The following is a 23,645-nucleotide window of genomic DNA, read 5'->3' on the forward strand; positions in this document are numbered from 1 at the left end:
TAAAATTGCCAGAATGACTTTACTGGTAAATACACAAATATGCTGTTCACACAAGCAAAGATGTGCAGGCTTTTTACCGGTAAAAGACCATTCACATATCAGCTACAAAATAAAGGTAAATTCTGTGATGCCAGTCATCGGAAACTATCTTGAAATGCTTCTATCTTGAAATACAAACTTCCCTTACTTGGTAAATTGCCGGAACCAATTTAACTGTATTTTTGAAAAGGCCCTGTCCACACATGATCATTTACTGGTAATTTATCTGTCATTTACCAGTAAAGACTCTTACTGTAAATGTCAATGATGTCACGCTGATCGTTCCAAGATGGTGGGTGTGCCGACGTGTCTAAAGTGGGAATCTGGCATCTATACATATCCATGCGGTGTGACCAACATGGAACATGGGGGAAGCCATTTTGTTGTCATGTGACTACATAAGATGTAGGTCCTCCTACGTACTTCCGCTCAATTTTCATTTTCCTTCAGTACTCCGTCTGGGATCGCGGTATATTCTCTGGTTTTCTCCGGTCAAATTTTAACTGGTCCAATCACCGAACAGAGGGAGTGGCTGAGAACGATGACGTTGATGTTGTGCGCTAGTTTAGCGATTGGTTATGGCAGATCCAGAGTGGCTCCCGCCTCCAAGGACGTTAACGCTTGTCAATGGAGAGACTCTCTGTACAAATGAAATTTACAAGTGTCTGGTAGGCTAGCTGTTTGTGTGGCAAGGTCACATTTGTACCATCTTTTGAAAAAGCACAAACTTCATGACTCAATAATTACCTTGAAAAATATGCTTGAAAACTTTTTTGAAAATGTGTTCAAGTATTCAAACCTGTATTCAAAGTTCAAGGACAGTATTTTAGTATTTTATATAATGGTAACCACATTTTTAGCACTTGTGTCATTAATCCAAATTGTATTAATACAATTGTTAAGGTTTTTCAAAAATCTATGAAAGCAAAATTAACACAAACATTAAGCACATGGCACGTTTTTTGTAAACAGATCTACCGTGTATAGGCTATATTTGCAGTGTTCCTGTATCAAGTGAAGGTATCATCAACTCATAGGAATGCGCGCGAATAGAGGGAGGAGAGAGAGAGAGAGAGAGAGAGAGAGAGAGAGAGAGAGAGAGAGAGAGAGATCTGCATTATTCCTCCAGAAGCGGGACTGAGGCAGGAGTCCGCGATAGAGGAACCACCTGCAGACAGCAGCCGCTCTCATTCTCCAGCAACGCCTCAATATGTCACGGATTTGATTGAACACTGTATACGACAAATACTTCCTTCATACAGTGGGTGAACACACACGTGGAGATGCAACAGTTTAAGAATTTATCGATTTGTCTCATTTCCCTTTTATGTGGTTTGTCAACTGGAGGCTCTCCAAGTGTTCAAATTGGTACGTTACGTTTAAAATGGGCGTCATTTTTGTTAAAATTCATGTGAACTGTATGATTATGTTCAATATATTTCGGTGTGTCGCGCAGGGGGCTTGTTTCCGAGGGGAGCTGATCAGGAATACAGCGCGTTTCGGATCGGAATGGTTCAGTTCGGAACGGCTGAATTTAGGCTGACGCCTCACATCGACAATCTGGAAGTAGCTAACAGTTTCGCTGTAACTAACTGCTGTAAGTTATGTCTTCTTCTTTCTTATTTAGATAAATGTGATTGCATAGTTTTTATACATTTTGTCAATTCTAATGAATAGTTTGTTTGCGTGCTGAAGTTTCAGTGTGGCTATTGGTAGGAATTTGTGTATAGCAGGATGTGAAGTTGGTTTCCACAGTAACGGAGATGAGCACGAGCTCTCATCATCATCAGAAGAAGCTTAACCATTCTATTGTCTTGAAAACGCTATACATACTAATCATTTTTGTTAGTAGAACTACGCTTTTTTGACGTTATTAATAATTTCTTTTTATATATATAAATAATATTTATATAAAAATATCTATATAAAAAAAAGGATATTATTTATGTATGTTGTCTCATTTGACCCGGATTTGAACAATTTCACATTTTATTTATTTATTTATTTATTTATTTATTCAGGCTATTTCTCTATAACTTTTCTCTATAAGTCTGGGTACAATGGGATATGCTAAAACATCAATGGCATTTGTAGTGGTGGTTTTGCATAAGTAGGGAGGAATGGATTTGTTACGACAGATGTTCAAATTTGGTCCATATTGATTGCTCCAGTCACATATTTGTTTTTATGAAATGCAGAAGTTACATTTTGTACACATTTTGCCCAGTTATGTTCCAAAGCTCTTTAACATTTATTGTTGCTAAGATTTAGTTATTCGATATTGAATTATATATATATATTTATATATAGTGTCATAGGATAATATGAAGGTTAATGTTGCAGAAAGCATTGATAGGCTACAAAAATGTCCATTAATCTGAACAAACACTTAACACAGTATGTTCATAATGCAGACCAAATGTATATTATTAAATATCCAGAAACTATGGCACACTATTTTTTTTTTGTGGTCTATCAGTATCATGAGGCTAGAACATATCATACGGTTGATATACATTCACATATTTGCTGTTTTAACATGGGTAGCCTGTTGAGCTAGAAATGGTCAAAAGAGTAAAAAGAAGACATTTCCAATGCATGAGAAACCTCTCTCGCATTTACTGACCATCACTGAATTAGATTTAATCAGTACAGAACCTTATGAGATGTTCATGAATAAATGAACCCTTTATTAAGTGGATCACTTATATTCAAGGATTTCATTAAGTATCCAGTGGGCTGTTGCTAAGCAGCATTTCGAAAATGATTCTTGTTGAAGAAAGTCTCTTCAAGAGGTTCAGTTGAATTCCTCAGTCACTTCTCTCAAAAAGATATCAAAATCATTTTGCAGAACTTTCTCATAACAACCATATGAGAACATTCTATGCTATGATGGTCACAAATGATTTAGTTTCCCATTCGATACAGATACATTTTTAGAATTATTCCTAGATATTGTTAGTGATGATGATGTTCTTCATTTGAAGTGCATATCTATTGAAAAACGTATTTTAGCACTCAATTTCCCATTTTCTTTCCCAAGATGAGTGTTATGTGTTAACAATTGGTCTTTCAGGCGTCGTTCCTTTTATTTCTCAAACATAAAAACCCCTAGATGGCACTATGCATTTACAGGCACTGCTTTATCGTTTTCCATCTTTCCCATAGAGTTTAGTGTGTCTTTTTAAAAGCAGCTGGGGAGATTTTGTCCATCAGTCGTATTTAATCCGGACCACACTGTATGTCATTCAGACTTGCTTTACTTAAAATGAAGCATGTGAAGAACACAGCCGATGCTATGATCCATAAAGCAACACAGGTTTTTGGTCTCTGGTAAATGGAAGACTTCATGGGTCTTGTTGGTTCGGAAAACATTTACTCTCTAAACCTGACATTTGCTCTGTGTTGTTGGTTAGGCATGAGTCAGATGTTCTTGTTACTGAACAGATTCTGCGAATGGCTCAGTGTTAAATGGCTGCTCTAATGAGACAAACTACAGGATATGCCACCTTGGTATGATATGTAGCTAATGAGACTCTTCTTCTTTGAAGCTATATAGCTTTTGGCAAGATGCTGTGTATTATATTAGCACTTATCCTCAGATGTGAATCAACCCACTCACAATATAACCTGAAATGCATTGATGACACTCAAACGATCATGTAAATGTGGTTGTTTGTCACATCCCAACTTTAAATTGATTCAAATTGACCACTGATAAATATGTTTCAGAAGTGTTGAAGTAACATATTTTCTGTTGCTCTACAGTAAAAGGTGTTCAAATTAATGGTAGGTTAAGAGTCAGCTGAACATTTTGTTCACTTCACTGAACAAACAAACAAAAAAAAATCTAAATTGGAAAGGACTAGACAGCATGAGAAAAACCCTAGCTTTAAACATAAAAGCTTTATGTTTGCCTCACAATCTAATTGAGTGGATTTATGATTCACATATTTATATTCATATATCTGAGTCAAGTAAAAAGATGTGCTGGTCAGCTTTTCTTAGGCCTTCCATCTATCAGGAAGACAAGACGTTTGCTGACATTACACAAAATATGACACAGATTAGTTGCAGATAAATACATTTGAAGAGTCTGCTACTCCTTGACATTTTTTGAAGATTGATTTTCAAATTAATGGGATGAAAACTGAATCTGCATCTCACTATATTGTACACAGTGCTGGGTGGGTAGTAATTTATTTCATGTAACCAAGATTAAAAAAAGATTAAGTACTTAGTAATTAGATTATATCCTGTTTTAAAATACTCGTAATCAGACTACAGTTACTTTTTTATTGATTATTGATTCTCACAATGGCAGTATATTAATTATAATTAATTGATTCTCCTATCGCATAAGCTGAATTTTATTGTATATTTATCGTACATTGCAACAATACATATCTAATCAACTCCTGACAAACACATGAAGTATTATTTTAATTATGATTCAGTGAGTCATTTAACCATGTATTAGCTACTGTCTTTAGCAGGCTTTTGTCTTTCAAATACATTAACGTACAAATTCCTGCCATTTTATATTTACATGATAAGCAGGGATTCCCAACTTTTTCGTCAACTGAACCTCTTTGACCTAATATATTTATTACCCCTTGAATTTTTTTGTTTATAAGTACAATTACGTTCATGGTTCTCTGATGTCGGTTAATGGTCACTTTATATGCAGCTAAACAAATAAAATATATTTTTTACCTTTCTTTTTTAGTACATTTTTTATTTTGATTGTTTCATTTTAATTTTACATAATTAATATTTAATTACTTAATAAACTTACAAACCCCTTGCAGTTCCATGATGAACCCCAGTCTGGCAAACCCTGACGTAATGTAATATTTAATGCACTTCATGTCGTTATCAGAGAATGGACTATATTTTCTTTCTTGTTGTGTTTTTATATCAATATGATACAGGATTATCCTATTCAAATCGATGTGATAATTGAGTTAGGTCAAAAAGTGATCAAAAAGTTGTCAGATTATATTACCTTAACCCTTCTCCGGCCTTCGTTTGGGAATTACGGGTCTTTGGGGACCCATAGGCAACAAAATGTAATTTTGTAACAAAACAATTGTTTTTTTTTAGAACAAATGTAATTTTACTCTGTTTATTAATGTTTTTACTCAACATCTCTGCAGTTTTTGGAGTATTTATAATAATGTTTAAATTTATATAAATAAATAAAAAAATATTTATTTTAATGGATTTTCACACATAATCAGTTTTTTTAATGTAAAACTCACTTTGTAAAAAACCCAAATTTCTAACTTTCATTTGTGGGGATAACATGGATAATTTGACATGGTTTACTGTAAGATTTTTGCCCATCTTTTGGAAAATACAGTTTTAAAATAAAAATAAAAGACTTTTACCAGTAAATGGCTGCAGAGCTCCACTATTTGCTATGTGCTATTTGACTGACTGAAAGACATCTTTTCACAAGTATTTTTCAGTTGGATTCATATCTAAATGTTATGAAATCACATTTATAACAATTAAAATTAATTAATTTAGTCAAAGTTTAGCATTTTTTTGTACTGAAAAAAATATTTGTTTTCAATGATGTTACATTATGATTAGAATCAAACCTGAACAAGAGAAAAGTTGGAGTCTTTAGAGTTTATCATTTATTTCAAACATCTGATTTTCTTATAATTCTACAAATTTAATCTACATTTCAGTTACTAACTGTAACAGAATAAAAATGAACAGAAATGAACAGTTATATTACATATTGAGTAAAAAATACACAACATGAACATCAAAATGCAATGAAGTGAACAGCAATAACAAGCAATAACAAATGTATTCCTGTGTGTGTGTGTGTGAGCATGATCATTTTGCATTGTGGATGTTTTATGCTTTGTTGGAAGTGTGCCACTTCATTTCTGTATGCGTGTTCTGTGTTGTTTCTGTTTTTGAGGATGAATTTTTTCCATTTTCTAAGCGGGGTCTCCAGAGACCCTGAAGACCCTGAGTGTGACTTTTTTTGTCACAAAAACATAAAAACAGATATCAATCCAATTCATTGTTTTATTTGTAGATCTAGAGAGTGTTGCCCACCGTACAAAGTCTCATGCCATTTGGACAAAGGGAAAAAAAATTTTTATTTGAGCAAACGTCCTTTGGGGTCAGAAAAGACCCCGAAGACCGGAGAAGGGTTAAATGTGTAATGTAATGGATTACATTACCAACTACAGTTTTTGTCATGTAATTTGGAATTTGCAACAGACTACAATTTGTAAATAATCTAACCTGCACTGATTGTACAAATTATATGTGTATGTCAAATTTATCCTAATAAGAATAAATATTCCGATTGAGCAGCTTGAATATCAAAATACTTACTCAGACTAATCAATGTGAAATCAGTTGTGTACGTGCCATGACTGGCACTTTTTCTAAGTACTTTTTCAGGACATTCATTTGCATGTAAGCGTATAAAATTCCATTTGGGAGCACTCATAATGATATCCAGTGTGGTTTGGAAGCACTTCTCCTGGATTTTGCTTCAGTGCATTTGTGCTTCACTAAATGTTGTAACCATGAAACCCCCTGACATATCAGTAGTCATAAATACAGTGAGGACCCTATCTATGCTGTTATCCCCGTCCTACATCCTTCAATCTGGTTTGGGAGTGTGAAGTCTATTAACCGTGGGAAATAAATTACGTGATCATGATCAATAGTTGCGTGTGCTCCAATCCTTGTCTCTTGTCAGTACATACATAAGTCGTTCGACTATCCTCCGCTAACTGGGTGATTCGATCCCTTTTCAATTAAAAAGACCTGCTGTTTTTTCCTACCTGACACAGCAGGGTTCTCAGGACTGCTCGCTCTGATCCGGCTGTCACACAGCAGCCTGGGAAAGGCTTTAGTGCTGCACTGCTGAGAAAAAGCACGGAATAGAAAAAGAGCATTAGAAACTGTGAATGATTTGAAGTCAGGATCCAAAATAACTTCATGCCACACCTGCTGATGCCGAATGAAATGAGGAAATTTTCTAGTCATAAAGATTTTTTATTGACCATGAAACTATATTTTGCATATGTTGTCTTACTAAAATACATACTTTTTAGTCTCTGTCTCTTGGTAAAACTGCACATGTCACAGTATGACTCGTTGCCATTTTGTTCCTCATATTTCCATTTTGGTGGCTTAATGCACGGAATAATCCACATTTTGTCACAAAAAGTTCTGGAGAAAAAGTACACTTTAGGCTTAGCTAAACGTCATCTTGTCCACAAAGGTAAAAACGAATATCTTTAGTAGATAGTTGGACTTGAATTGCTCAGATCATTTACATCAACAAGGGTCAAATGATCAATGTTATACTTCATTTTAAACCATGTACTATATTAGAGTTCCTAATGAAGCAATTGACAAGTAACTTTTATTTAAATGGTAGTAAAAATATATGAAATTTGAAAGAAAAAGAAAGAAAGATGACAATTCCTTGTGGCAATTGTTTTGGGAAGGCGTCTTGTCTTCAGAGAAGTGCAATATACAGAAGCTCGCACTTTCATCCCCCACCCCACACAGGGATGACCCCATCTATTAAAAGCCCTTTTTTTCCCCTGGCTGCAGCTACATAACAGAAATGGGCTGCATAAATTATCTGACATTTCGATTTCCACTTTCTCCGGCCTTCTCATACACAGGGAAGCATAATTGTGAGGCATCCAATAAGAGCTTTTAAGACTGAGCAGTGTGAGACAGTGCAGCTTTGTCATATTTCTGTGTAAGTCTAGTACATCATCTCATCATGACAAATGAGTAAGAGTCAGTACTGGTTAACATCTCAATTTGGCCTATTTTTTAGTCTGCGCTCCATTCAGCTATGGCCAGAGATGGTTCACACCTGTGATACAAAGTATAAGCTGAAAACTATAAGATAGAAACTAGAGCTGCGCGATTCTGAATAAATTGAGAATCACTATTTTTTGCTTGCAAAAGAAATTGTGATTCTCGTGATTCTGGAGAAAATTGCTTACTTCAGTGATTTACAAAACCTGAACATTAGGCTAGTAAAAAAATAACGTACTTTACTAGAGGGCCTGAATAAAATGTTCCTTGCTTCAGTCTATTTTAGAATATTGATTGAATCAGTTGAATAAATTATCCAATGACTCACTATAGGCAGTCACTTGTTTGTTCCTGAATGAATCAGTGTTTTTACTAGACTGAATGCATTATTGAATGAGGCTTTGTGCCGCTCGTCACATGAACAAACAGGAAAACAGGTCTCATTGCATCCGCTTAGTCAGAGAAAGCATTAATGGAAGTATGACTGATGGCGATATCTATGGACTTCAGAAGAAGAATAAAAGTAAAACGCTTTTCGATATCAATCTGCATTTGCGATGAGCAACGCTTATGCGTAACTTTGCTTGCTCCTTTGAAGGTATCCTGAGTAAAATGTCTCTAAATTTAGAGTAGCACATTTAAAAGAGCTGAAGAAGCGATGCAACCTGTTTTACTACGGAAGTTTGTTGCGCAAAACACCTTGTCGCTACCTACTGGCGTAACCTGCAGAATAATAATAAAAACAATATAAAAAAATTCCCATTACTAACTGACTGAAATACATTTTTAAAACATACCAGTGGGATTGTATAGTACGAATTAACAGGTTAGTAGCTATTACTGGCTGTGCCGGTATTCATGCAGACTGCATTATAATAACTTCTGCCAAAGTGCTTTCACACGTTCAATCTGCACAGACAATTGCATGATTTATAAAAGCTCACAGTATAATTGATGGCAGTATAATTAATACAACTAAAAGCACTATTATAAAAAAAGAAAGCTGTTTTGATTCTTAATTCTGAGATTGGATGTGCTGTGTTGAAATTTTTATTCCATTAATTATTATTATTAAAAAATGTAACTGCTTATTGAACATGAGTGTCTTTTGTGCACAGGTCATTTATCTTAATACTTGAGTCATTGTGTTAATATGATTTTCCCACTGGTAAGTGTGTTCTAAAACAAAGTCCTACTCGCAATGTTTCAAAAGTTTGGGGTCACTATTTTTTATTAATCTTTTATTAATCAAAGATGCATTGCAATGATCAAAAGTGACAGTAAAGACATACAATGTAAAAAAAAAAAAAAAAAAAAAAAAATTCACAATTCCAATAAATATTGTTCTTTTGATCTATTTATCAAAATATTCTAAAACATTTTTTTTTTCAGTTTACAACGAATATTAAGCAGCAAAAACTGTTTTCAACATTGATAATAATAAGCAATGTTTCTTGAGCACCAAATCAAATGTGACACTGGAGTAATGGCTGCTGAAAATTCAGCTTGGCCTTCACATGAATAAATTATATTTTTAAATATATTACAATGGAAAACAGTTTTTGAAATTATAATATAATAACACCATTTTTATTGCATTTTTAATCAAATAAATACAGCCTTGGTGAGCATGTACTATAAGAGACTTAAAAAACCATAAAAATATATATCTTTCAGACCTCAAATTAGGAGCATACCTAAATCATTATCATTTAAGAGTGTGTGGGTGTTTGAATCAAGATCACAATCTTTTGAACGATTAATTGTGCAGTTCTACTTTGATCTGAGATGTATGTGCAATGCCATAAAAAAAGCATCAAAAAGCAATGGCACAATTGGGGGACTGTTCCAAGTTTTACCAAAAACAAGTGTCTATTTACACCAAGTGCAAAGAGCGTGCCTTGTTGGCAAGTGCTATTCGCACTAGCTCCGCCTAACAATGCCTGTTTGGGAAAAACAAGATTAAAAAAATAACAGGCATTTTTCAACATTTTCAGTGGTGTAGTCAGTAAAGCATAAGGCTTGAAGATCTAGGTTTGGACTTGATCAACTCAGGTTTGAATCCGCCTTTTGCAGAGCTCGCTCTTCTCTCTTTTCCTATAATATCACTTCGGAAATGCTTTTACTTTCAATAAAAAATAAGGAAATGTTCTAAAAATGGAAATAAAGTGCCTAATGAAATGTTTAATAATAATAAAAGCATTTATTGGGTAGTGTTTGGGGTCGGTGTATAGAGAGGCCTTTTATAGTCCCATTAAGGCGGCATCCATTTAATAATTTTAATAAATATAATTATTTACACTTTTCGTTATTATTGCATCCTGTTTAACAATACTGAGGTGCAAATAATAATAATAATATGTATGTATGTATCTATATTAGATAGTATGTATCTGTCAAAATAAAGTATAAATAGCATCTATAATTACTATTTACACATATTGCAAAGAACTACTTTGACATGGTGTAAATAGAATATATCACTATTTTCACTAAGTAAATAGCATCTACAGCTATTTGCACTTAGTGTAAATATCATCTATTGATTCTTTAAAAAATGTATTGAATGCACCTGAGCTTAGTGTAAATAGAATCTAGTTGATACTTACACTTGGTGTAAATAGCATATATCGCTGTGTGCACTTTGTGTAAATAGCATCTATTGATTCTTTAAAAAATGTGTTGAATGCACCTGAGCTTAGTGTAAATAGAATCTAGTTGATACTTACACTTGGTGTAAATAGCATATATCGCTGTGTGCACTTTGTGTAAAGAGCATCTATTGATTCTTTAAAAAATGTGTTGAATGCACCTGAGCTTAGTGTAAATAGAATCTAGTTGATACTTACACTTGGTGTAAATAGCATATATCGCTGTGTGCACTTTGTGTAAAGAGCATCTATTGATTCTTTAAAAAATGTGTTGAATGCACCTGAGCTTAGGTTTTATAAGGCACATTCAATAACCTAGTAAACAAACAAAACAAAGAAAAAAATGTGTAATAAAATAAAATAAATAAACATACTTTCCAGGCAAACACTATCATTTCCAAGATAATAAACCTAAAACTTGAAATGTGCATATTTTATGGACATTGTTGGATCCTTTTCACAGTAAACTAAGGGACTTCCAACAAGTATCCCTCACAGCCTGTGCTCGAGACTGTGCCATTGTTTCCATAGTGATGAGCTTCCCCGTTATAGGAAGACTTTTCTAACACCCTGTGGTTTATCTATCTGTTCCTAAGCTTGTACACTTGCCACCGAGAACTCCCTCAGAATGAATACATGTGTGTGTGTGTGTGTGTGTGTGTGTGTATTTGTATGTGTGGGTGGAATATGATTTGTCCTGCCAGATTGTGAAATCAACTTCAACACACACACACACACACAACACATACACACAGGAAAGATACACGCTCTATTCGACGGTCACCATGGAGATGCTGGGTTCCTTTAAAGGGTTGCATTTACATAATGGAAATTGCATCTATCGCTGTCGCCCTGCTGTAATCCATATAAAGTGTTCATGACTAAAATTAAGCATGACTAATCATGGTTTCTCTCCGTTAGTGGTTACAGTGTGCAATTTTGATCAGGAATTCTCAGAAGTGAATTCAGAACAGTGTCTGAAAGTCTGCAAGCTGTGGTATTCATGCAGACTGCATTATAATAACTTCCGCCAAAGTGCTTTCGCTTTTTCAATCTACACAGACAATTGCATGATTTATAAAAGCTCACAGTATAATTGATGGCAGTATGACATAATTAATACAACTGAAAGCCCTATTAAAAAAAAGAAAGCTGTTTTGATTATTAATTCTGAGATTGGATGTGCTGTGTTGAAATGTTTATTCCATTAATTATTATTATTAAAACATTTAACTGCTTATTGAACATGAGTGTCTTTTGTGCACAGGTCATTTATCTTTGTACTTGAGTCATTGTGTTAAAATGATTTTCCCACTGGTAGGTGTGTTCTAAAAAAAAAAACGACTACTCGATTCATGTTTCATCAAGCCTATCCCTTAATCATTCTTCAAATTTCTTTCACAGCCTTTGAAGCATTCAGCTTTCCCTCTCACACCATTTAACGTCTGGCGGTTGCTGTTTCTATGGTAACGGCACGTCAATAATGAGCAAACATCAAGTCTCATGTGTTTATTATACTGGACTCCGAGCTACTTACAGAACCTTATTAGATGCTGTAGCACACCAGTGCACTGCACTCTCTTCTTCCAGCCATTTGCAGAATTTCCACATTGTCTGTTTTCATCATACGCACCTGCTCTGCATTCAGGCTTATTTTGCCCTCAAATCAGTTAACAAAAAATCTATTTAGACAGTTGGCACCAGTGTTGTTACTGCTAACTTAAAACTCTTAAAAAAGCTGAAATAAAATAGAAATATTAGATTGAAGTACAAACATATAACATTGTTGAAGTACTAAAATAAAAATAAATGAAAGCTACAGTAAATATGAATTGATAAAAATTACAAACTTAATTCAAATGAAAACTGAAAGTATAAAAAAGCTAATTAAAATTATATAAAATATACTGTATAGTATATAAATAATACTAAAACAATGCTGGTTTACAAATGTAAAATAAATACAACCATTATCAAGCAGTACAACATTTAAATGTACTTTTTGCTATTATATTACTGGATTATTGATCCATAAAAGATACTCTATTTTAAAAATACAGAAAATTGTATTTCCGGCCATGTTAAATAAGATAATGATTTCCACCAAAACAAATTAAATTGTCCCAAGAAGTCTATTAAAGGTGATGAGTGTGATTTTTGTACCACTATTGTCACCAAATGAAAGTGGGGGGAAAAAGGAGACTTTTTAATCAGTTTTCCTGAAAACTCCCCCTGTCTACCACTGGCTGAATACAGAGTTAGCCCCGCCCCAAACTAACGCCTCATTGGTTTAGGTAGTGTCAGAATGGTATAATATTTCCCCCTTAATTTTTTATAGAGATAATAATTTATCATAAAAAAATGACATGCATCCCTTAACCATCATTTGTTAATTTCATAGAGAGCATTATATTTTGAACCAGAAAGACACTCCATGTCCAGATGCCATGATTATGTGTTGAAGTCTTGAAGGTTAGGCTTTTGTCTGGTTTACCTCCCCCTGTCTTTTTAGCATGCTTCTATCCGGTCTCTGTAAACAAGGGTTGCTGGGAACTGAGGCTCTCTGTGTTTCCATGGAGCAGCTGCAGGAAGAGACTGTGAGAACCACATCCATCCCACAATGCTCCTCTTAAACCAATGTGTCCGCTCAGACATGTCTGCTCAGATAAACTTGCTTTTATACACAGAGACACATACGGACTTAAACACACACAGGACCAGACCGTAACAGTCAGAGCCTATTAGACCTGACCAAAACCAGCCATTTCAGCATTCACATCCTTAGCACATCATACTATGAAAAGTGACAGAGTAATTTACTGCCAACTGTAAAAAGAGAACCGCATTTCTGTTTGTTAACAGCACAAACCCTAAACGGTTTGGCAAGCAGCGATAAGGTGCCATATGCAATACATTGCAATGTCAAACACATAAGAGGAGGAACAGTAGAAATTATCATGTTAACAAATCAACGTTTAATTAGACTTACTGTGCACGCTCTCAGTCAACATAAACAAACAAATAAGAAAATGAGTAAACAACAAATTAGAAATGATAATGAAGACTTAAGGGGGAGTTTAATGCTCTTGTGTGGCACCTATGCAATTTATCCATGTGTAGATAAGTTATTTGTGCTTATGTGTGAAATTTTTTGTGCCAATTTTCACCTAGTTAATATAATTATTTCATCAAAGGTGACTGACACATAACATGGAGGCTGGAAAATGGTGCGTCTCAATAGTGCACTCAATAAATTTTACTTAGTCAGCTTACAAGTCCATCAAGGTACAAGTTTTGCAGGGAACTTGATCGCAGGTCCAGGAAATGGAAGCCCTATAGAACAGAATGTGTCAGACACAAGAAAATAAGGCCAACTAATGAGGACAGCTAAATATACCACTACAGGCGTTCTGCTCTCTCTTGCTCTCATCTCTATCTCTCTCTCTGAAGGTTACCTTGCTTTCATTACACGAGGACACATTTAATATCATTATTATGATCAGGCCCAGCTAGTGTGCCCATATAGAGCTTTATCTGGGGTTTGGACCATCATCATTTTCAAAGAAGATATTCTAATTTCTGTGCCCAAGGCTAGAGAACAACAATTCGAAGATTCTGTCATTGTTGAACCTCTTGTTGTTCGGTCCCCATTTGCTGTTTTTTTTCTTTTTCTGTGGAGAATGAAAGTATTTTTTTTCTTTCTTTTTTCTTTTTTTTTGTTGAAGAAGAATCATTACACAACTCTCCAAAAAAGAAATGAAAAGAAGAGAAAAAAAAAATCAATAGTAGTTTTTATGGTGATTTATTTATTTTTGGAACTGTACAGACTCTTTTCACTATGAATTTTCTATGTACGCGTTTATAATGATATGGGGTGAACAAACCATTTCTTAAAGACATAAAGTTCACCAAATAAATAATTTCCATCCAAACTAGACAAGTGTTCTTTCACATTGTATTTTTTTTTTATTAGTTCCTTGTCCTTTAGTCTAGACTAGAGATTCGAAGATGAAACCGAAGTTGCAATAGTTTTTCCCCCTTATTGTGAAGCGAAGTGACGTGTGGCCAAGTATGGTGACCCATACTTGGAATTTGTGCTCTGCATTTAACCCATCCAAGTGCACACACACACACCGTGAACACACACACAGAGCAGGGCAACCATATTGCTGCGGCGCCCAGGAAGCAGTTGGGGGTTGGGGGTCCGGTGCCTTGCTCAAGGGTCTCACCTCAGTTATGGTATTGAGGGTCGAGGAGAGCGCTGGTTATTCACTCCCACCACGACAATTCCTGCCGGACCTGAGGCATGAACCCGCAACCTTTGGGTTACAAGTCCGACTCTCTAACCATCAGGCCCCGACTGCCCAAACTACTATTGAGATGTAAATCCAAGTGAAACGAAAGAACAAAAAAAATCAGGGCGGGACTCGTTGTGGTTTGCTATAGACTTGGTCGGCATTACTGGGAACACCCACAAAACGTCATATCCGCCACATGCCGTGGGGGAAAACAAGCCATTAGAATGAATGCACGTAGACCTTCGTTAGAAGCTTTATCTTTACTATTTGTAATGATTACGATTTATTTTTGCTTGGTGCAATCCCGAAAAGTTAAAACCTCTAGTACAGTGGTGTTCAAACGTTTTATACCAAGTACCACCTCAGAAAATATTTGGCTCTCCAAGTACCACCATAATGACCAATATTAAAATACAGTAGTGTAGTGTAGTAGGCCTAACTTCAGCTACAGCTCTGAGGCAGTTTATTCCTAATTCCTAAAGAATCTGTATTGTTGTCAGCCACTTTAACATTGTAAATACAGTTTGTACATTAACACTGCACTGTGCTTACATACAGGTAAATAAAAGAATTAAATAAAGATTATTAATTAAATTTATTTAGTGAGTCCTTACCACTAGAGGCAGCCTGAGTACCACTAGTGGTACTCGTACCACACTTTGAGAACCAATGCTCTAGTAAAGTTGAAGTTTTATACTGCCAAATAAACAGACCGAGCCGTTCGTCAATTCCGAAAGAAAAAACAAGGCTTTCGTCAAAGCCTGCAATAAGTCCATTACAATTAAACATTTGCACTACATGATGCCCGTATTATTGTAAAGATTAAAAAAAGAGATTTCATTACTTGCAATGGCAAAAGTGTGTTGAACAAAACGCCAATAAAGTCATACTTGTCACGGGACTCAATTTATCGTTAAAGCAGTTTTGCACGATGAGCGATCACATACCCACATAATACGTGAGGTTATTAATGCACAAAACATTCAAAATTCTTCTTTATTTAATGATGGGAAGGGCTGGGCTCATGCTTGTGCTTCAAGCTGATCACATTATATGTACGACACTTGTACATTTTCTCATCAAAATGCATGCTGCTCCCACAAATATTACATGACATAATAGCTAGGGAACTTCATAAATCATCCAGTCTTTTGATGAAGACGGTTGCTATAAAAAAAAGTAAATAAAAAAAGTCGCTATTGTCAGTAATTCTAATAATATTGTGACACTGACATGTCAACTCCAAATATCAATTTCATAGCACAAGACACGTTTTTTGATCATTTTAAAACGTTAAATGTATGTAATGCATACTTTTAATCCATTAAATTCAGGAACACTGAATTAACGTCTTCATCGAAAGACTGGGTGATTTATGAAGTAGGCATGTCATACCTATTTGGGGGTCGGCGGAGCAGCATGTATTTTGATGACACCTCTGGCCATTGATTCTGTTGGGCTATTTATCAATCTGTAAAGACAATCTGACCCAATACGGCTCAGTTTTTCTATACATCTTGCTCTGTCGAGCAGCAAAAGTGATTCTACACAGGCTAAACTGGGTTAACCCCATGCATTTACATTGTGGGGGAATGCACTGTTTTCCTAGCCTGGGAAAACCCAGACAACTTCCGGCAAATTTAGATTTGCTCTGCAAGTAGTCTGGCAAAGACCCCATTCAAACCCATTTCTAAACCCTAGAAATCGCGGCACCAATCAGAAACGTCGGGGCGGGCTTTAGACGATGACGACAGCGCAGCGACATTGAAGCAGATTTGCCGCTGTGGAGCATCACTCGCTCGAATCAGCTATCGCGTCTGTTTTAAACGATTTAAACTTTTCCTTTTCGTTAAAACCCGAGCAAAGAACAACACTCGAAGCCTTCATATCTAAAAAAGATGTTTTCGCTGTCTTACCGACTGGATTCGGCAAAAGTCTGATACCAGCTTGGCCCTTTGGTGGCTAAACGAATGGGTCTTAGCGAGAGCCCTCTGGTAGTGTTAATGTTTTACAAAATATAGTTTTAAGTCCTTTTCATGCGTGAATGTAGTTGTTTAAAGCTCAAATATGTGGTTTATTTTTAAAGAGAGCGCCTTTTTTTTAAATTTGATCTGCCGTTTTCGGAGTTGTGAGCTCCAGTGGTTCAGCGGCGCTCAATTGATCATTGAGCCCGCCGAGAGGCGCCTTTCCTCGGCCATTCCTTCTGCCGTCTGCCGCTGGCTCTGATGTCTATGTAGTGGTTAAACCGTCTCGTCTTGTGTAGATCTAACGGCTGATCTTTGCTCTCATTAATCTATAATTTGTTCCTAGACAGATCATTTTGTCTGAGGGCAAAGGGAAGTTTCATAACTTTATATTTTTAAGATATTAAACTTTACCGTTGTAGTCTCCTAGCGCTGACTTTGACTGAATTGCTTTATTTATTGTATAGCTTCTTATACCTTTTACTTATACTTTTATAATTGCTATTGATGATCACACATAAACTCACATTTAACAAAAAGAGACTGGGTTGTGTTTTGTGTCATATTTAATTTATTACAGTGATAATCATAGCCTATATTATGTGTGTGTTTTTTTAAATGTAAACGAAAAGAGGCTGAGTTTTTTATATTTCGTTTTGTTATTAACATGCATTGAAGATAATATGCATTGCCTGCACTACATATATACTGAGTGATACTGTCAAGAACGCTGCTTGTCCATTGGCAGTGTCCTCCCGTCCTCGGGAGTTCATTCTCCGGAGTCAAACTTGGTAAGTCACAGACGCAAGTCAAAAGTTCGCGTACGAAATATGTCATAAAACACCACTGCCTCATTTCATAAAAAAAAAAAATTAAACATAATAATAGCCACACGAATGTGGTTCAGGCAACGCGTAGCTAGGCCTACATTGATTATCTTATATATTTATAATAAAACGAAGTATAAAAACGGCCAGAGTTTCAGATGTTTCTCCGTCGCTCTGCATACGTCATCTCCCTCATCGCTCTGATTGGTTTTAGGTCTATCCAATTGCGCCGAGAGGCATTTGAGCGACGCCCGTTGGTGACGCCCCTTTGGAAATGATTTGTCTATGAAGCTTTGCCAGACCATAACTCAGTTACTACTGAGAATGGTCTGGTTTTAACCAGGCTACTGTTTTCCCCCACTTCGACTCTGCCCCTACGCCACGCCCCCAGCTATGACACAACGCCGACCAAGTCTATACTATCTATACTAGGGGGTGGATTGTGCATTTATATTAACAAAGCTTGGTGCACAAACTCTGCTATTGTTGGGAGTCATTGTTCAGCTAACCTGGAGTTTCTCATGGTTAAATGTAGACCGTTTTATCTACCGCGGGAGTTCACCTCCACTATTATCACTGCGGCCTATATTCCTCCGGATGCTGATGCCAAGCTTGCTATGAAAGAACTTCACGCAGCCATCAGTAAACAACAGACTGATCACCCGGAAGCTGCGTTTATTGTTGCAGGTGACTTTAATCATTCAAACCTAAAGACAGTGCTACCCAAGTTTCACCAGCATGTTTCCTGCCACACCAGAGGAAACAAAACCTTAGACCATGTTTACACAAACATGGCTGGCGCTTACGTTGCGACACCCCTCCCCCACCTGGGACAGTCAGACCACCTCTCTTTGTTCCTATCACCCAAATATTCACCCCTCATCAACCGTGTGAAGCCATCAGTAAAGACCATCAAGGTGTGGCCTGCGGGGGCAGATTCCACACTCCAGGAAAGGTTTCTAAACACAGACTGGAGTATGTTTGCTTCTCAAGCCACCAGTGGCGCTCACACGGACATTGACTCATTCACTTCCTCTGTATTGGATCATATCAATACCACCATCGACAGTGTTACAACCCAGAAACAGATCACCACATACCCTAATCAGAAGCCTTGGATGAACAGGGAAGTTCGACTCCTGCTGAAGTGACGCAATACTGCCTTCAGATCAGGTGATGCACAAGCCTACAGTACATCCAGAGCTAACCTGAAGAGGGGCATCAAAAAGGCCAAGCACTGCTACAAGCTAAAGATAGAGGGTCACTTTTCCAACTCTGACCCTCGACGCATGTGGCAGGGCATCCAGGCCATCAGTGACTACAAACCCACCCACTCCACCCCCGCAGCCACTGATGTCAACTTCCTGAACGAGCTAAATTACTTTTATGCTCGTTTTGAAAGAGACAACAGAGAAACTGCCACCAAGCTCAAACCCTCAGCTGACCACCCACCAATCACACTCTCCACCACAGATGTCTGCAAGGCACTGAGCCGGATCAGCGCGCACAAGGCTGCTGGACCAGACAACATCCCTGGACGTGTGCTCAGGGCATGTGCGGAGCAGCTCGCTGGGGTTTTTACAGACATTTTCAACCTGTCTCTTGCCCAAGCAGCTGTACCGACATGCTTTAAACGCACTTCCATTGTGCCAGTGCCAAAACACTCTAACCTGAGGTGCCCTAATGACTACCGCCCTGTAGCACTCACACCCATCGTTATGAAGTGCTTTGAGCGGCTGGTCCTGGAACACCTAAAAGACTCTCTACCATCCACATTGGACTCACACCAGTTTGCCTACCGCAGCAATAGGAGCACAGAGGATGCCGTTTCCATGGCACTGCACTCTGTGCTCACCCATCTGGACCATAAGAACACTTATGCACGCATGCTGTTTGTTGACTTCAGCTCAGCATTCAACACTGTCATCCCATCCAAGTTAATAGCCAAACTTGGAGACCTGGGCATCAACACTTCAATGTGTAACTGGATTTTGGACTTCCTAACTGACAGACCCCAGAATGTTCGTTCAGGATTCACCTGCTCCACATCCATCACACTCAACACTGGCGTACCACAGGGCTGTGTGCTAAGTCCGTTTCTCTACTCCCTCTTCACCGCCGACTGCAAGCCTGTGTATGGATCTAATTCCATCGTCAAGTTTGCGGACGACACTACGGTGATTGGTCTCATCAGCAACAACGATGAGACCGCCTACAGGGAGGAGATCCAGCACCTGGCCACATGGTGCGCTGATAATAACCTGCTCCTCAACACCACCAAAACGAAGGAGCTCATCGTGGACTTCAGGAAGGAGTCAAGAGGCACACACGACACCATCCACATCAATGGAATGGCTGTTGAACGTGTCTCCAGTTTCAAGTTCCTGGGGATCCACATCTCGGCGGACATGTCGTGGACGACCAACACCTCCAGCCTGGTCAAGAAGGCTCACCAGCGCCTCTTCTTCCTGAGGACACTGAGGAAGAATCAGCTCTCCTCGGCTATCCTGGTGAACTTCTACCGCTGCGCAATAGAAAGCATCCTGACCAACTGTGTGGCAGTATGGTATGGGAGCTGCTCTGTTGCGGAACGCAAGGCACTGCAGCGGGTGGTGAAAACTGCCCAGCGCATCACAGGGACTCCACTACCTGCCATCGAGCACATCCAGAGGAAACACTGTCTGCATCGAGCTCGCAGCATCCTCAAGGACTCCTCTCACCCAGCCCACAGACTGTTTTCTCTCCTGCCCTCCGGCAGGCGTTTCAGGATCCACCGGACCAGGACCAGCAGACTAAAGAACAGTTTTTTCCCCAGAGCTGTCTCTTTACTGAACTCAAACCCCCGTTGATCCACTTCCCTCATAAACTGATAACTCTCCTACCTCACATCTTCCTTCACTTTGTTATTTGCACTACCGACTGTTTATCACAGTAACAACTGTTTACATATGCATCTTACACTGCCATATCTTAACTGGATTATGCTCATTTGCACTGCCGACTGTATTTATAGTACCAATGTTTACATTTGCATTTTGCACTGTACTTCTAACTGTAATATGCAACCACTTTCCACTGCACTTTACACTTTTTTTTTTTTTTTCCGGATAGCTCTGTCCATAATTTATTGCACTACCCTAATCCACTGCTATTCCTCATATTAGCCTAACATATTACTGTATACCTCTATCTGTAAAATTCTGTTTATAGTAATAGCCATCTGTATATTGTATTCATAGTACATATTCACCTGTAAATTCTGTTTATAGTAATAGCCATCTGTATATTTATTCACTGTACATATTCACCTGTAAATTCAGTTCTGTTTATAGTAATAACGTCTCTCTATTTATACATATTTATACATATTCAGTACATATCCATGTCCTGCACTTACGCATCCATTGTATATCCTGCACTTGCTGCTATTGCACTTCTGGTTAGACCTAAACTGCATTTCGTTGCCTTGTACTTGTACTTGTGTAATGACAATAAAGTTGAATCTAATCTAATCTAATCTATAGCTATGATATCATGTGAGTGACAGGTTGTCCCGCCATAAGAGAAGAGATGTCGCTGTAAGAGGGCCTGACGTCGTCATACTCAGATTCTAGTCAGAATATGAGTCTGATACTGCGCCATTGGGCTGTGATTATGGGGACGAAAATACCTCTGCACTCAATTGGATAGAGCTACCACCAATCAGAGCGACGCATAGTTGTCAACAGAACTCAACTGCACGCACGCCGGAAGAAGTAGAAGATGAGTGTAAACGATCTTTGCTGGCGTTGTAAAAAGAATTTAAGGATACACGGAGTACTTACCAACACGATCATCATTTTTGAGAGAAATAGTAAAGGTGAATGCATATACGAACAAGTTCTCCGTTTAGTAAACAAATTAAACGCAAGCACTTTTTAGTGACGTGGATGAATACGCTACTGTTTATCATCTGTCTGTCATCGTATAAAGCCCGTCCTGACAATTTGATTGGTCCGAACAGCTCTGGTTTGAGCATAGTTGCTCCACAACGGATCAAGTCCAGATCGAACTTCCCGACCTCAAATGTTGTGATCGAGGCTAAGTTCGGCTGGCATCCAGGCTATTGGGGAAGTTATTTTGATTAAACATTTTTGAAAGTTTAAAGACAGAATGCATACAGATTTATATCCTTAAGACAGATCAGTCTTTATTGTGTTTCTTCGATTAAATGTAAAAATAATGATGATGATGAGAAATGAAATAAGTAAGCAGAGCTTTGAAGCATTAGCTATTAACAACATGAAGTAATTTATTCACACACTCCACTCATTGGGGTTGTTTCTGTATGCTAATGACTCTGTTCCATTGAAAAGCAGTCATATGTGACAGTGTCATTAATGGCTTCTTGGGTCTCTCATTCCCTCTCTGTATATGATGGCGGTCTTGCTCTTGATTAAAAGGCTTTAATAAGACGTACATCTACTGTTCTTCCACACTTGATCGACTGGACCATACGAACATTTAAATGAACTCAAGTCTCAAGTTTCTGTTCATTACATAGCACATGCCAAGATATGGGTTTTATTGAGGATTCTTCAATTAGAGCCACTTTGAACACTTGAAATTAAAGTTAATTATGAGTTGATTTCAATATTAATAATGATATTAATAATCATAATGTTAGGAAAAATGGTGAACACACTGTAAATAGCAAATGCATTTAAAAATGCGTAAGCTCTTAGGGAAAAGTGTAAGGTAGGACGTCTCTGATTTTAACGGGGGCTTTTCATGCATTTATTAAAGGGTTAGTTCACCCAAAAATGAAAATTCTGTCATTAATTACTTACCCTCATGTCGTTCGACACCCGTAAGACCTCCGTTCATCTTCGGAACACAAATTAAGATATTTTTGTTGAAATCCGATGGCTCAGAAAGGCCTCCATTGGCAGCAATGTGACTTGCACCCACAAGAACCATAAAAGGTACTAAAGACGTCGTTACAAAGTCCATCTCACTACAGTGGTTCTACAATCATTTTATGAAGCGAAGAGAAAAAAAAGAAATAACGACTTTTTTTCAACAAGTTTCTGTCTTCCGCCTGGGCCTTTGACGTGAACTCACGAAGCAACACGACGCATGCGTGAGAATATGACGTAGAGCCGGCGTTCTGACACATGACCCGGAAGCGAGGAGCTTTGTTTACAAGCAGAATAAGGCGTGGCGTATCTAAGCTGTTGAATTCTACATTGATCGTGCTTTAGGTCTTGACGTAGTGGTCAAAATGGGGCTAAAGTGTGCATTTCCTGGATGCCCGAACTGTGAGAAACGAACAAGTGCACGTAAAAGTGCCTTATCAAAGCCGCGAAATGAAAGTCATATTCTCACGCATGCGTCGTGGTGCTTTGTGAGTTCACGTCAAAGGCACAGGCGGAAGACAGAAACTTGTTGAATAAAGTCGTTATTTTGATTTATTTTTTGCGCACAAAAACTATTCTCGTCACTTCATAAAATTATTGTAGAACCACTGTAGTGAGATGGACTTTGTAACGACGTCTTTGGTACTGTTTATGGGTCTTGAGAGAGGAAATGTCATTGCTGCCGATGGAGGCCTTTCTCAGTCATCGGATTTCAACAAAAATATCTTAATTTGTGTTCCGAAGATGAACAAAGGTCTTACGGGTGTCGAACGACATGAGGGTTGGTAATTAATGACAGAAATTTCATTTTTGGGTGAACTAACCCTTTAAGGGAAAGTCTGAGTAGAGGGCCGATACTGAGAAATTATGGCAAATGAAACATTTCAACACTCTAATTAGGAAACATTAATTACAGCGGCATACCAAACAAGTTATTGCAAGGCTATTACAATCTGCCCTTTACAAGTAGAAAAATTGCATGTTTTCCTCTTTAAATTTATACTAGAGACCAGAACAGTTTTCCTAAAGGAAGAATCACTCAGCATATATTGAGGTTGACTGCTAGCAATAATAGGCAGGATTTTAAAGAAACAGTCCCATTCATTTTATTCAGTAATAGCCTGAGGATAGACAATTCAAA

General features: G+C 37.5%; 1 protein-coding gene across 2 annotated transcripts in view; it reads left to right on the forward strand.

Annotated features, from left to right (window-relative positions):
• Positions 1 to 1,172: 1,172 nt before the first annotated feature.
• gria2b (glutamate receptor, ionotropic, AMPA 2b) overlaps positions 1,173 to 23,645 on the forward strand; it is a 48,758-nt gene continuing 26,285 nt past the window's right edge. The window contains exons 1-2 of one of the 2 annotated variants that reach the window (XM_079839506.1): positions 1,173 to 1,407; positions 1,496 to 1,636. In XM_079839506.1, coding sequence (XP_079695632.1) covers positions 1,323 to 1,407; positions 1,496 to 1,636 — 226 coding nt within the window. In that variant the 5' untranslated portion in view covers positions 1,173 to 1,322. The remainder of the gene's footprint in view (positions 1,408 to 1,495; positions 1,637 to 23,645) is intronic. The other variant, XM_079839505.1, reaches the window with a different exon arrangement.

The sequence above is a fragment of the Gobio gobio genome (genome assembly GCF_949357685.1).
Source record: "Gobio gobio genome assembly, chromosome: 16".
NCBI lineage: Eukaryota > Metazoa > Chordata > Actinopteri > Cypriniformes > Gobionidae > Gobio > Gobio gobio.